Raw genomic sequence first — 16508 nt, 5'->3', positions numbered from 1 at the left:
AGGAGAGGAGTGGATGAGGGCTGTCATCAGGGTACCAGAGAGGGAGGAGTGGATGAGGGCTGTCATCAGGGCCAGAGAGGAGGAGGAGTGATGAGGCTGTCATCAGGGTACCAGAGAGAGGAGAGGTGGATGAGGGCTGTCATCAGGGTACCAGAGGAGAGTGGATGAGGGCTGTCATCAGGGTACCAGAGGAGGTGGATGAGGGCTGTCATCAGGGTACCAGAGAGAGGGTGGATGAGGGCTGTCATCAGGGTACCAGAGAGAGGAGTGGATGAGGGCTGTCATCAGGGTACAGAGAGGGAGGAGGATGAGGGCTGTCATCAGGGTACCAGAGAGGGAGGAGTGGATGAGGGCTGTCATCAGGGTACCAGAGAGGGAGGAGGAGTGGATGAGGGCTGTCATCAGGGTACCAGAGAGAGAGGAGTGGATGAGGGCTGTCATCAGGGTACCAGAGAGGAGGAGTGGATGAGGGCTGTCATCAGGGTACCAGAGAGGGAGGAGTGGATGAGGGCTGTCATCAGGGTACCAGAGAGGAGAGGAGTGGATGAGGGCTGTCATCAGGGTACCAGAGAGGGAGTGGATGAGGGCTGTCATCAGGGTACCAGAGAGGAGGAGGAGTGGATGAGGGCTGTCATCAGGGTACCAGAGAGGAGAGGAGTGGATGAGGGCTGTCATCAGGGTACCAGAGAGGGAGGAGTGGATGAGGGCTGTCATCAGGGTACCAGAGAGGGAGGAGTGGATGAGGGCTGTCATCAGGGTACCAGAGGGAGGAGGAGTGGATGAGGGCTGTCATCAGGGTACCAGAGGGAGGAGGAGTGGATGAGGGCTGTCATCAGGGTACCAGAGGGAGGGGGGAGGTCATAACCAGGGAGGATGGGAGGGGGTCGAGTCGGCAGGTGGATGGCTTGGTAGTCTGGATGAGTTTAGATAAAACGATGTCAGAGGGGAGTTGGAAGCAGGAGAGGTACAGAGGGGGGATACAAGTAGAAGGACAACAGGACGTATGAGGGGTCGGCTGCTGGTGGATGGCAGCTATTTTAGTATTAAAAATGACATTAGGGAGTTACAGTGTTCAGTGGAGTAGAAGTGAGGGGGAATGAATTGTTGACCACAGAGAGAAGGGTCCTGGTGGTCCTGCTGGTCCTGGTGGTCCTGATGGTCCTGATGGTCCTGGTGGTCCTGGTGGTCCTGCTGGTCCTGGTGGTCCTGGTGGTCCCTTTGGTCCTGGTGGTCCTGATGGTCCTGATGGTCCTGGTGGTCCTGGTGGTCCTGCTGGTCCCTCTGGTCCTGGTGGTCCTGGTGGTCCCTCTGGTCCTGGTGGTCCTGGTGGTCCCAGCACTGTTAAGAGAGACGCGTAGACAGATTCACCCTCGGGTGAGAGACGGAAAGAAAAAGGCACGCCGCCGTCTTCTCGTGTAGGGAAACCGGGGGGGGGAGAGGAGCGGGGTGGGGGGAACGGGAACGAGACGGGAGAGGAGAGATGGAGAGGAGGGGAAAGGTTTGAGGTGCGAGCGGCTCACACCGGTACTTTATTGAGGGAAATAATCGTGCTCTAATGACAGACGTGTAGATAACTGTCTTTAAGAACACGTCGGGCGCCCAGGCGCAGCGTCACCGCGCAGCGCTGCTAACCTGTCGCACTGGAGAGGACGCGGGTCCACGGGTCACGATGCCCGGCCTCTCTTCTGACAGCTTGACGGTCACGGTCTCCGCCCGTGAGGGGAACAGGAAACTCGGCGGGCGAAGACCGAAAGTTAAGGGAGAGGAGGCGGAGATCAGTAACTCTCTATATGATTCCGCGATCGCTCGGCCTGATGAATGGCGCGTGCACATAGACAGTGGTAGCTGTTATTCCCGCACGACCCCCCCGGATGATGTCAGATCGATCTCGCGGAGAGAAATGCTGGGTATTCAATAATCTAGTCTCCTTCCAAACACGCCGAGGGTTACTAGGCTCGAGGCGGCTGGCGGACACTTATTAATATTCTTATTTTAGGACAAACTCATGACGGACTCGGTGGTACGAGTCCTCTCTTGGTCCCCGAACCAACCACGGCTCGGCGGAGAGGAGGTCTACCGGCTGCAGCGATATCTCTTTAGTACAAAATGTCAGTTACCAGTGTGTGAGGAATCAGTATGTGCCCTGTGTGACGTAGATCAGTGGGTGTAGCGTGCAGATGTCGCTCAGACTCACCTCGGGGCGGCGGGGTCCGCTGGTCTCCTCGTTGGGTCTCCTCAAGGGTCGACGGGTGAAGAAATAGGACTCACAAAAAGTAGGTCCACTAAGATGTAAAGTTTAAGACTGCAAGGCAGCCAAGTATTTTATTCAAAAAAGGAAGAAAGAAATAAACAAAGTACGATTATTAATGATTTCCCTCTCGGGAGCCTGACGCAAAAGTCACAAGAACTTAAAAAACTCTTTTTCTTCAGCCTTTCAGAAAAGAAAGAAGAAAAATAGACATAGAACGTCAGGCGCCCGTGAGTTCTTCACGGACGCCTGACGCAAACCACAGCATATGAAAAAAAACCTTTTTTCTCAAAAACTCTCCCAAAGAACTCCTTTTTCTTCAGCCTGTCCGTCACCTTTATACCCTCGGCTCCTCCCACTTTTACCGGATATCCGTCCCCCTCTTTGGGGTGCTGATGGGGGTTCATCCCCTCTCTTCCTGAGAGGTTCTGGAGAGACTCTCTGTCCCACTTCAAAGAGGGGGACTGTTGTCTCCTCTTATCTCTCAGGCACGTAGGGTACCCGCTTTATGACCCTTTCAGACCTGGTGAGACTTCCCGATGCCAGTGACATCAAACACACTCTAACCGGGGGTCAGGATACAGAACATATTGGGAGACATATATCACATTATCATATCAATGACCATTGATCTACAGGCAGGTTAACACACATGAATCCAGGCTCGTGTTTATTCACTTTCGTAGTAACATCCTCTCTGGCCCATTTGGTCAGGATTTGGGCTCCTGAACACACAATCAACCAGGTCTTCATCTGAATATCACAAGAGGTGCCATGGTCCTGTCGTGTCGAGCCGATTGTAAACGCCTCCGCTGACCTCTCAGGACCCCTGTTCTGTCACACCTGGCCCTCTGCTTTTCGTCCCAGCGATGGCCTCGATGCTTTCATCTGATTTTACAGCCACTCTCCCTGTCGGCCGGCCTGATGGATTCCTTGTTGCTTTCCTATTGTCGTAGTCTAATGGAACTGGGGTCCCCTTTGATCTGTTTTATTACCCACATTCCGCATTTACTTTTCCCGGCCTGGTCTATTCTCGCTAATCCCAGAAAAATTAGCATTTATTTGTCCCACTTCTAACAGCACCAGCAGTGGTTGTTTGTAAAGTCTTGTGATTTGAGGAGAGGGCGTCGTTGTCTAGGAGATGTGGGCACGGTGCATCTGTTTATGAAGAGGGAGTCCGGTTTTGGTGGAAAGCCTCTCCAACTGACGTCCTTTGGCTTTCAACTGGCGGAGGTGAGGGGAGAACCAGGGGGCCGAGGGGGGAACGAGACAGTCCGGGTTCTGAGGGGAGCAAGTGAGTTGAGCAGAGTCTGGAGACTCTCATTGTAAAGATGAACCAGACGGGGGGGGGGGGGGGGGGGCCTGTTGTGAGGTCAGCTAGATTAATGTTTGAGAGTGACATGGTCACATGGTCACACGGTCACATGGACACACGGACACACGGTCACACGGACACACAGTCACACGGTCACACAGACACACGGTCACACGGTCACACGGTCACACGGACACACGGACACGGTCACACGGTCACACGGACACACGGTCACACGGTCACACGGACACACGGACACACGGTCACACGGTCACACGGTCACACGGACACACGGTCACACGGACACACGGTCACACGGACACACGGTCACACGGACACACGGACACACGGTCACACGGTCACAGGGTCACACGGACACACGGTCACACGGACACACGGACACACGGTCACACGGACACACGGTCACACGGTCACACGGACACACGGTCACACGGACACACGGACACACGGACACACGGTCACACGGACACACGGTCACACGGACACACGGACACACGGTCACACGGACACACGGTCACACGGTCACACGGACACACGGACACACGGTCACACGGACACACGGTCACACGGTCACACGGACACACGGTCACACGGACACACGGTCACACGGTCACACGGTCACACGGTCACACGGTCACACGGTCACATGGACACACGGACACACGGTCACACGGACACACGGTCACACGGTCACACGGACACACGGTCACACGGACACACGGTCACACGGTCACACGGTCACACGGTCACACGGTCACACGGTCACACGGACACACGGACACACGGACACAGTCACACGGTCACACGGTCACACGGACACACGGTCACACGGTCACACGGTCACACGGACACACGGACACACGGACACACGGTCACACGGACACACGGTCACACGGTCACACGGTCACACGGACACACGGACACACGGTCACACGGTCACACGGTCACACGGACACACGGTCACACGGACACACGGTCACACGGACACACGGACACACGGACACACGGTCACACGGTCACACGGTCACACGGACACACGGACACACGGTCACACGGACACGGTCACACGGACACACGGTCACACGGTCACACGGACACACGGACACACGGTCACACGGTCACACGGACACACGGTCACACGGACACACGGACACACGGACACACGGTCACACGGTCACACGGACACACGGTCACACGGACACACGGTCACACGGTCACACGGACACACGGACACACGGACACACGGTCACACGGACACACGGTCACACGGACACACGGACACGGTCACACGGACACCACGGACACACGGACACGGTCACGGTCACACGGACACACGGACACACGGTCACACGGACACGGTCACACGGACACACGGTCACACGGACACACGGTCACACGGACACACGGTCACACGGTCACACGGACACACGGACACACGGTCACACGGACACACGGACACAGGGTCACACGGACACACGGTCACACGGACACACGGACACACGGTCACACGGACACACGGTCACACGGACACACGGACACACGGTCACACGGACACACGGACACACGGTCACACGGACACACGGACACACGGTCACACGGACACACGGTCACACGGTCACAGGGACACACGGACACACGGACACACGGACACACGGACACACGGACACACGGACACACGGTCACACGGTCACACGGACACACGGTCACACGGTCACACGGTCACAGGGACACACGGTCACAGGGACACACGGACACTCGGTCACACGGACACACGGACACACGGACACACGGTCACACGGTCACACGGACACTCGGACACACGGTCACAGGGACACACGGTCACACAGTCACACGGTCACAAGGAGCAGCGGAGCCGGAGGACCACAAACTGTCAGCACAGTTCTGACTCAACGGGTTGACAGCCAGGACAGAGACGAGGAGAACCACGTTCACCAGGAGGAGGAGGAGGAGGAGGAGGAGGAGGAGGAGGAGAGGGGCATGAACGCTGCTGCCCGTATAATACATACATATGTGTATATATAATGCATATATATTTATAATACATATATATATGAATATATATACATATATATTTATAATATATATATTTGTATTATAATGCATATATATACATATATATATATATGTAAATATATATACATGTATATTTATAATACTTGTCTCCCCTCAGCTGGCCTTTGATCCTCACGTCGTCGTCGCCAAGATGAATGCTGCCGACAACGACGTCCCGCTAGGATACGACGTCCAAGGGTGAGACCAGGTCTACAGCAGGACTCGGCCTCCATGCTGGTCTCTGTCTCTCTTCAGGGATCAGGTCTTAGTCCTGGTCTCTGTCTCTCTTCAGGGATCAGGTCTTCATGCTGGTCTCTTTCTCTCCAGGTATCCAACCATTTATTTTGCTCCAGTGGGGAAGAAAGACGAGCCAATCAGATACGAGGTGGACACACACTCACACTCTCACACACACACACACACTCACACTCACTCACACACACTCTCACACTCTCACACACACACACACTCACACTCACTCTCACACTCACTCACACACACTCTCATACTCTCACACACACTCACACACACTCACACATACTCACACTCTCACACTCTCACACTCACACTCTCACACACACACTCTCACACACACACTCACACACTCACTCACACACACTCACACACACTCACTCACACATACTCACACACACACACTCACACACACACACTCTCACACACACACTCTCACACACACACTCTCTCACTCACACACACTCACTCGTACACACACTCACACACACACTCACTCGCACACACACTCACTCACACACACTCTCACTCACACACACTCGCACACTCTCACACACTCACACACATTCGCACACTCACACTCACACACACACACACTCACTCACCGTACACACTCAGTGTAATGGCGCTCTCCGTCCTCAGGGGGGACGTGAGCTCCGGGACTTCCTGGCGTTCCTGAAGAAGGAGGCGAGTCACCGCTTGGTGGTCGGAGGGCTGAAGGCTGAACTTTGAGACGGTCCAATCAGAGTCCTCGGTTACGTGATGTCACCAGTGACATCCCCGCCTGCCTGCTGAATGGTTTTGTTTTTATTTGAGGATGTTTACATGAACGGAGATGTTTAACCCTTGTGTTGCCTTAGGGTCATTTTGACCCGAATCAATATTACACCCTCCCCCCGCCTTAGGATTAATTTGACCCCATTCAATGTTTAATGTCGGTGTTCTTTCGGTAGTCAACAAACAAACATAAAGTGCCTCACACTTAAACTTGGAAAACAATATTAATTCTAATAATTTTCTGGAGGTTTTAATTGCTGGCGTCAAATTGAACCCAAAGGGTAAAATATGTTAGTAAATATAAAGGTAACAGGAGGGTGAAACATTGAATCGGGTCAAAATTACCCAAAGGCGGGGGGAGGGTGTAATATTGATTCGGGTCAAAATGACCCTAAGGCAACACAAGGGTTAAGGAAAATGATTTTAACTCATTCATAATAATTTATCATGTTCATTCTTTCACAAACATTTTAAATCAGGCGATTTATTTGTTTTTAAAGGTCAAAATAAACGATGGTCTGTGAGTCTGGAGGTTTAGAATCTGTTTATTGACCTTATTCCCTTTACAGTCATTTGATTGAATCTCGTTTGTATTTATTGATTTCATCTCGTTTGTATTTATTGATTTCATCTCGTTTGTATTTATTGATTTCATCTTGTTTGTATTTATTGATTTTACCTCGTTTGTATTTATTGATTTCATCTCGTTTGTATTTATTGATTTCATCTCGGGTTTCTTTATTGATGTTTTTGTTGCACAAATCTATTGTGCCTTTTTTTCCAGAGAAGTATTCAATAAAATCTCTCAACTTTTCCTCTTCTTCAGAAAGTCTCATGTGATGATGATGAAGAAAAAATTATTGATCAGAAACGCCCTGTGACACATCGGTTTTAAATCACTAGTTAGATGTAACCAATGACAAGTATTACACATACATTATGCAGAAATGTATATTATCTATAATAGATATAATATACTAGCATGATACATACTATAAACTAGAACGGGCACTCGGTAGAGCGCATAGCTTCGCATATCACAAGATTGGGCATTGAATTATGAACATTTTGGCATTAGTTGCCAATTGGATAAAAATTTACCGCGCTATGGTAAAAAGAAGATGTTGACCTTTTCATGACCTTGACTTTGACCCGATCGATCCCAAAATCTATTCAGATGGTCCCCGGATAATAACCAATCATCCCACCAAAATTCATGCGATTCGGTTTAATACTTTTTGACTTGTGCGAATAACACGCACGCATACAAATACACGGCGATCAAAACATTACCTTCCGCATTTTCAATGCGAAGGTAAATAGTATGTATTATAGTATATACATATACAATATACGATCATATAATATATATGTTATAATTTATATATTTTATATTATAAATATTGTAATATTAATATTATAATAATATATTATATACAATATATAATATAAAGACAATCATGGACCAATGGAGTCTTATTGGTTTTGCCCATTAAAGGCTGAGCTAAGTTCATTGACGCTATTGGTCGACGCGCCTGTCTGTCATCTCGATCCTCTCCGCTGATTGGTTCGGGTTGTGCTTGTATTCCCGCCCCTGCCGGTTGAGCCGTTACTCTTCTCGAGCCTCCAGAACCTTCCAGGCTGAAACGTTGCTGCTCGCTGTGAAGATGATGGGCCAGCAGGTTTTCGTGTTGAGTGAGTACCGATAACCAGCGTCAAACACCGGAAACCTACCGGCACACCCCCGGTATACGGTGTGAGACAGCGCGCGGGCTGCGGGCTGGAGCCGGTAACTGGCAGAGCCGCGCGGCTGCGACACAAAGGCGGCAGCTAACGGCTACGTCCATCGTGGGGCTGTGCTAGGCTAGCTCCCGGTGTGAGAGGCTAGCTCCTGCTCCCGGTGTGAGAGGCTATGCTAAGCTAACTCACTATATCTGCTAGCTCAGTGACTCGGATAACTTTCTGTTCAGCAGATATGTGACTAAGACGTAACGTCTGTTCTCCCGTGACGTTTGTCTGTAACGTGGGGCGTTGGTTAGTTCTTGCCACGAGGCGGGTTGCCTCCATCATGTTCCTCCATGAGGGAAACATGATGGAGGCAACGGGGTTACCCGGGACGGTAGTGACTGTCTCGGGTTCGCCCCTTATTTCCACCCCGTTACTGCGTGTGTCTGATTCCGCTAAGCTAACGTCAGCGTGCTGTCTGAGTCACGTGATCTACTGAGGTGGCCACACCCTCCGGCTGCTGAGGGAGCATCACGTGATCTATTGATCAGTTATTGAGGGATCGATCCCACTGTCATTGGCTCCTATTGAGATGTGATAATGTGTATATGTATGTTTGAGCTTTTATCTGTATGAGTTCCCTTAATGTACCCTTAACGTTCCCTTAATGTACCCTTAACGTTCCCTTAATGTACCCTTAACGTTCTCTTGACTGTTCCTTTCACGTTCTCTTGACGGTTCTATTGACGGTTCCCTTAATTTCCCCTTAACGTTCTATTGACGGTTCCCTTAACGTCCTCTTGACGGTTCCTTTCACGTTCTCTTGACGGTTCCTTTCACGTTCTCTTGACGGTTCCTTTCACGTTCTATTGACGGTTCCCTTAATTTCCCCTTAACGTTCTATTGACGGTTCCCTTAACGTCCTCTTGACGGTTCCTTTCACGTTCTCTTGACGGTTCCTTTCACGTTCTATTGACGGTTCCCTTAATTTCCCCTTAACGTCCTCTTGACGGTTCCTTTCACGTTCTCTTGACGGTTCCCTAAATGTACCCTTAACGTTCTCTTGACGGTTCCCTTAACGTTCCCTGACAGTTCCCTTAACGTTCTCCTGACGGTTCCCTTAACGTTCTCTTGACGGTTTCCTTAATGTACCCTTAACGTTCTTTTGACGGTTCCTTTCACGTTCTCTTGACGGTTCCCTTAACGTTCTCTTGACTGTTCCTTTCACGTTCTCTTGACGGTTCCCTTAATGTACCCTTAACGTTCTATTGACGGTTCCTTTCACGTTCTCTTGACTGTTCCCTTAATGTACCCTTAACGTTCTCTTGACAGTTCCCTTAATGTACCCTTAACGTTCTCTTGACTGTTCCCTTAACGTTCCCTGACGGTTCCCTTAATGTTCTCCTGACGGTTCCCTTAACGTTCTCCTGACTGTTCCCTTAACGTTCTCTTGACGGTTTCCTTAATGTACCCTTAACGTTCTCTTGACTGTTCCTTTCACGTTCTCTTGACGGTTCCCTTAATGTACCCTTAACGTTCTATTGACGGTTCCTTTCACGTTCTCTTGACAGTTCCCTTAATGTACCCTTAACGTTCTCTTGACGGTTCCCTTTTACCCTTAACGTTCTATTGACGGTTCCTTTCACGTTCTCTTGACAGTTCCCTTAACGTTCTCTTGACGGTTCCCTTAATTTACCCTTAACGTTCTCTTGACGGTTCCCTTAACGTTCTCTTGACGGTTCCTTTCACGTCCTCTTGACGGTTCCTTTCACGTTCTCTTGACGGTTCCCTTAATGTACCCTTGACGGTTCCCTTAACGTTCCCTGACGGTTCCCTTAACGTTCTCCTGACGGTTCCCTTAACGTTCTCTTGACGGTTTCCTTAATGTACCCTTAACGTTCTCTTGACGGTTCCCTTAATGTTCTTTTGACGGTTCCCTTAATGTTCTTTTGACGGTTCCTTTCACGTTCTCTTGACTGTTCCTTTCACGTTCTCTTGACGGTTCCCTTAATGTACCCTTAACGTTCTATTGACGGTTCCTTTCACGTTCTCTTGACAGTTCCCTTAATGTACCCTTAACGTTCTCTTGACGGTTCCCTTAATTTACCCTTAACGTTCTATTGACGGTTCTCTTGACAGTTCCCTTAACGTTCTCTTGACGGTTCCCTTAATTTACCCGTAACGTTCTATTGACGGTTCCTTTCACGTTCTCTTGACAGTTCCCTTAATGTACCCTTAACGTTCTCTTGACGGTTCCCTTAATGTACCCTTAACGTTCTCTTGACGGTTCCCTTAATTTACCCTTAACGTTCTCTTGACGGTTCCCTTAACGTTCCCTCTGCAGACCAGAACATCAAGAGGGAGTCTGGGCGTAAAGTTCAGGCCGGAAACATCAACGCTGCCAAGGTCAGTCTGAGGGGCTTTTATTGTGAAGGGTTCATCCATGATTTAAACTAGTCCCACCATGCAGTCAGAGATCATAGACATGTTTCTATTCTTAAGTAAAGTGGTTATAACAGAACTCTCCTGGAATAGAATCTGTAACTCTCGTGTCTGGGTCATGTGACCTGGAGGGATTCAACTGGTTCTAACTGGTTCCAGTGAGGTGACGGTGATGTTTGTGTTTCAGACCATCGCTGATGTGATCAGGACCTGCCTCGGCCCTCGGGCCATGATGAAGGTCAGCCTCCTCCTCCTCTCTCCCCCCCCATTAACACTAATCAATACGTCATGGTCCTCTCTAACGACGTCTTTCTGATTGTAGATGTTGCTCGACCCCATGGGAGGAATCGTGATGACCAACGACGGGAACGCCATCCTGAGAGAGGTGAGGCGCTGTGTTACATGACATACACATGTTAATACACATGTTACATGACGTACACATGTTACATACACGTTACATAAACATGTTACATGACATACACATGTTGCATACATGTTACATAAACATGTTACATGACGTACACATGTTACATGACGTACACATGTTACATACACGTTACATAAACATGTTACATGACGTACACATGTTACATGACGTACACATGTTACATGACATACACATGTTAATACACATGTTACATGACGTACACATGTTACATACATGTTACATAAACATGTTACATGTTACATACACGTTACATAAACATGTTACATGACGTACACATGTTACATGACGTACACATGTTAATACACATGTTACATGACGTACACATGTTACATACACGTTACATAAACATGTTACATGACGTACACATGTTACATACACGTTACATAAACATGTTACATGACGTACACATGTTACATACACATGTTACATGACGTACACATGTTACATACACATGTTACATGACGTACACATGTTACATACACATGTTACATGACATGCACATGTTACATGACATGCACATGTTACATGACATGCACATGTTACATACACATGTTACATGACATACACATGTTACATGACATGCACATGTTACATGACATGTTACATGCACATGTTACATGACATGCACATGTTACATGCACATGTTACATGACATGCACATGTTACATGCACATGTTACATGACATGCACATGTTACATGACATGCACATGTTACATGACATGCACATGTTACATGCACATGTTACATGACATGCACATGTTACATGCACATGTTACATGCACATGTTACATGACATGCACATGTTACATGACATAACCATGTTACATGCACATGTTACATGACATAACCATGTTACATGCACATGTTACATGACATGCACATGTTACATGACATAACCATGTTACATGCACATGTTACATGACATGCACATGTTACATGACATAACCATGTTACATGCACATGTTACATGCACATGTTACATGCACATGTTACATGACATGCACATGTTACATGACATAACCATGTTACATACACATGTTACATGACATAACCATGTTACATGACATAACCATGTTACATACACATGTTACATGACATAACCATGTTACATACACATGTTACATGACATAAACATGTCTCCATGGCAACAGATCCAGGTCCAGCATCCTGCAGCCAAATCCATGATTGAAATCAGCCGCACACAAGATGAGGAGGTGGGCGACGGGACCACGTCCGTCATCATCCTGGGTGGGTAGAGGGACTGGTGTCCAGCTGGTGTCCGGTGGTGTCCGGGTGGAGGTAGTGCATTAATGTGTGTGTGTGTAGCCGGGGAGATGCTGTCTGTAGCGGAGCAGTTCCTGGAGCAGCAGATCCACCCCACGGTGGTGATCGGCGCCTACAGACGGGCTCTGGAGGACATGCTGGAGATCCTGAAGGACCTCAGGTACCCTGAAGACCAGGTCCCCGAGTCCTCCTCTGCAGCTCCATCAGGGCTGTAACCGCGTGCCCTTGCTCCGCAGCTCCCCCGTGGACACGGCGGACCGCTCCGTGATGCTGAAGATCCTGCACTCGGCCATCAACACCAAGGCGCTGAGCCGCTGGTCTGAGCTGGCGTGCGGCATCGCGCTGGACGCCGTGCGCACCGTGGAGCTGGAGGAAAACGGGCGCAAGGAGATCGACATCAAGAAGTACGCCAAAGTGGAGAAGGTAGGACTTCCTGTCTGAGCCCCCCCCCCACACACACTTCCTGCTGTGACCCGTGGTGTGTTCAGGTGCCGGGCGGCATCATCGAGGACTCGTGCGTGCTGAAGGGCGTCATGGTGAACAAGGACGTGACCCACCCCCGCATGAGGCGCTCCATCAAGGAGCCGCGCATCATCCTGCTGGACTGCTCCCTGGAGTACAAGAAGGGCGAGAGCCAGGTGCGTGTGCGTGTGCACACCGCGTGTCTGTGTGACGTATGTAACATGTGAACACGCCCTGCAGACCGACATCGAGATCAGTAAGGAGGAGGACTTCGCCCGCATCCTGCAGATGGAGGAGGAGTACATCCAGCACATCTGTGAGGACGTGATCCGCCTGAAGCCAGACCTGGTGTTCACGGAGAAGGGGGTCTCAGGTACACACACACACACACACACACACACACCCCGGTGCAGGTCCCTGAGGGTCTCTTGTCCCCTCAGATCTGGCTCAGCATTACTTGATGAAGGCCAACATCACCGCCATCCGCCGGGTGAGGAAGACCGACAACAACCGCATCGCCAGGTAACCTGCAGCCAATCGGTGATCAGTGAGCCAATCGGTGATCAGTGAGCCAATCGGTGAAGTAACGCTTCTCTCTTTCTGTCCCACTTCTCTCTACTCCCCCCCCCCCCCTCAGGGCGTGCGGGGCTCGTATAGCCAGCCGTACCGATGAGCTGCGTGAGGAAGACGTTGGTACGGGTGCTGGTCTGTTCGAGGTGAAGAAGATCGGAGACGAGTACTTTACCTTCGTCACAGAGTGCAAGGACCCCAAGGCCTGCACCATCCTGCTGAGGGGGGCGAGCAAGGAGATCCTGGCTGTGAGTTACTCCACCTCCACTGCTCTAGTTACACCTCCACTGCTCTGGTTACACCTCCACTGCTCTGGTTACACCTCCACTGCTCTAGTTACACCTCCACTGCTCTGGTTACACCTCCACTGCTCTAGTTACACCTCCACTGCTCTAGTTACACCTCCACTGCTCTAGTTACACCTCCACTGCTCTGGTTACACCTCCACTGCTCTAGTTACACCTCCACTGCTCTGGTTACACCTCCACTGCTCTACACCGTCACCTCCCTGTGTCTCCAGGAGGTGGAGAGGAACCTGCAGGACGCCATGCAGGTGTGCCGCAACGTGCTGCTGGACCCCTTCCTGCTGCCGGGGGGCGGAGCCACGGAGATGGCGGTGTCCAAGCGCCTGATGGAGCGCTCCCGCGCGCTGACGGGCATCGAGCAGTGGCCGTACCGCGCCGTGGCCCAGGCCCTGGAGGTCATCCCCAGGACCCTGATCCAGAACTGTGGGGCCTCCACCATCCGGGTGCTCACCTCACTCAGGGTACGCTGTTGTTGTTTACTACGGCACCTCGCTCAGGGTAGCTGTTGTTGTTGATGATCATGTTATTGATCTCCAGGCCAAGCACACCCAGGACGACAGTGTGAACTGGGGCGTGGACGGGGAGTCCGGCCTCCTGAGGGACATGATGGCTCTGGGCATCTGGGAGCCGCTGGCTGTGAAGGCCCAGACCTACAAGACGGCTGTGGAGGTATTGATCGGGTTACTGATCGGGTTACTGAGCGGGTTACTGATCGGGTTACTGATCGGGTTACTGAGCGGGTTACTGAGCTTCATGGTTGATACTGACAACCTGTTTCTTTTGTACAGACGGCCATCTTGTTGCTGCGCATCGATGACATCGTCTCTGGTCACAAGAAGAAAGACAAAGACGGTCAGATGGGAGGACAGGGAGCCGAGTAGATCCACATGGATCCAGATCCACGTGGATCCAGAGCCACATCGGAGCCACCCAACTGCCTGTGTGTCTCTCTTTGTGTGTGGAGCTCAACTCAATGAAACTTAATAAACAGTTAAACTAGTTTCTGATGTTTTTATTTCTGTCTGAGACCTGGACCCCTCAGACCTCCTACGCTCTGAGACCTGGACCCCTCAGACCTCCTACGCTCTGAGACCTGGACCCCTCAGACCTCCTACGCTCTGAGACCTGGACCCCTCAGGGGTCCTATGCTCTGAGACCTGGACCCCTCAGACCTCCTATGCTCTGAGACCTGGACCCCTCAGGGGTCCTACGCTCTGAGACCTGGACCCCTCAGACCTCCTATGCTCTGAGACCTGGACCCCTCAGACCTCAGGGGTCCTATGCTCTGAGACCTGGACCCCTCAGACCTCCTATGCTCTGAGACCTGGACCCCTCAGGGGTCCTACGCTCTGAGACCTGGACCCCTCAGACCTCAGGGACCCTATGCTCTGAGACCTGGACCCCTCAGGGGTCCTACGCTCTGAGACCTGGACCCCTCAGACCTCCTACGCTCTGAGACCTGGACCCCTCAGGGGCCCTATGCTCTGAGACCTGGACCCCTCAGGGGCCCTATGCTCTGAGACCTGGACCCCTCAGACCTCAGGGGCCCTACGCTCTGAGACCTGGACCCCTCAGGGGCCCTATGCTCTGAGACCTGGACCCCTCAGACCTCAGGGGTCCTACGCTCTGAGACCTGGACCCCTCAGACCTCAGGGGTCCTACGCTCTGAGACCTGGACCCCTCAGACCTCCTCCGCTCTGAGACCTGAACCCCTCAGACCTCAGGGACCCTATGCTCTGAGACCTGGACCCCTCAGACCTCAGGGACCCTATGCTCTGAGACCTGGACCCCTCAGACCTCAGGGGTCCTACGCTCTGAGACCTGGACCCCTCAGGGGTCCTATGCTCTGAGACCTGGACCCCTCAGACCTCCTACGCTCTGAGACCTGGACCCCTCAGACCTCAGGGGTCCTATGCTCTGAGACCTGGACCCCTCAGACCTCCTACGCTCTGAGACCTGGACCCCTCAGACCTCAGGGGCCCTACGCTCTGAGACCTGGACCCCTCAGACCTCAGGGGCCCTATGCTCTGAGACCTGGACCCTATGCTCTGAGACCTGGACCCCTCAGACCTCGGGTCCTACGCTCTGAGACCTGGACCCCTCAGACCTCAGGGGTCCTATGCTCTGAGACCTGGACCCCTCAGACCTCAGGGGTCCTATGCTCTGAGACCTGGACCCCTCAGACCTCAGGGGTCCTGCAGTAATGATTGACAGTTTTAAATGTTTATTTCCAGGCCTGGAAGTCATTGGGAAAGAATGAACTAAAGTTTAGGAAGTGTTTAAATAATGAATATGCTTTTAGAAGAAAGGCTCAAAGCAGGAGCCCCCCCCACACACACACACACACTGTTCAACCAGAGCTAGAGGTGTGTGTATTATAAAGCATTTTACACTAACATTTATTAATATAAAGACTTCCTGTCACGTGTCTTCAGTCAGTAATATATTGACATTACAAATCAATAACATTGTAATGTTTAATCTGCTGATTGGTTCATTGTCATTGATTTGGGGTTTTAATATGTGAATGTGTTTCATGGTTGTTCAGTCTGAGTTCTCCGTGCGCGTGCCGCTCTGGTTAA

General features: G+C 51.0%; 1 protein-coding gene and 1 long non-coding RNA gene across 2 annotated transcripts; both read left to right on the top strand.

Annotated features, from left to right (window-relative positions):
* The first annotated feature begins 5688 nt into the window (after nucleotides 1-5688).
* Nucleotides 5689-7500, top strand: LOC130191790 (uncharacterized). Its single transcript, XR_008831250.1, has 3 exons — nucleotides 5689-5855; nucleotides 5985-6042; nucleotides 6552-7500. It is a non-coding gene; the product is annotated as an uncharacterized LOC130191790 (long non-coding RNA).
* A 788-nt stretch (nucleotides 7501-8288) lies between these two features.
* Nucleotides 8289-14926, top strand: cct3 (chaperonin containing TCP1, subunit 3 (gamma)). Its single transcript, XM_056406377.1, has 14 exons — nucleotides 8289-8381; nucleotides 10756-10817; nucleotides 11041-11091; nucleotides 11176-11238; nucleotides 12457-12553; nucleotides 12632-12749; nucleotides 12826-13012; nucleotides 13078-13227; nucleotides 13292-13424; nucleotides 13492-13573; nucleotides 13689-13869; nucleotides 14142-14387; nucleotides 14464-14595; nucleotides 14715-14926. The coding sequence occupies exons 1-14, from the start codon at nucleotides 8354-8356 to the stop codon at nucleotides 14805-14807; spliced, it is 1623 nt and encodes a 540-aa protein (XP_056262352.1). The 5' UTR covers nucleotides 8289-8353; the 3' UTR covers nucleotides 14808-14926.
* The last annotated feature ends 1582 nt before the right edge of the window (nucleotides 14927-16508 follow it).

This window comes from Pseudoliparis swirei, chromosome 1 (genome assembly GCF_029220125.1).
Source record: "Pseudoliparis swirei isolate HS2019 ecotype Mariana Trench chromosome 1, NWPU_hadal_v1, whole genome shotgun sequence".
NCBI classification, from domain to species: Eukaryota; Metazoa; Chordata; class Actinopteri; order Perciformes; family Liparidae; genus Pseudoliparis; species Pseudoliparis swirei.
Note: the sequence above shows the minus strand (reverse complement) of the source record. Positions and strands in the feature narration are given on the sequence as shown.

Excerpts from the sequence above, each read along its gene's own strand:
- cct3 (XM_056406377.1), top strand. The coding sequence starts at position 8,354 with ATGATGGGCCAGCAGGTTTTCGTGTTGA. Across the intron at positions 13,013-13,077 it reads AGTACGCCAAAGTGGAGAAG|GTGCCGGGCGGCATCATCGA; the intron begins GTAGGACTTCCT and ends TGGTGTGTTCAG. Across the intron at positions 14,388-14,463 it reads GGGTGCTCACCTCACTCAGG|GCCAAGCACACCCAGGACGA; the intron begins GTACGCTGTTGT and ends ATTGATCTCCAG.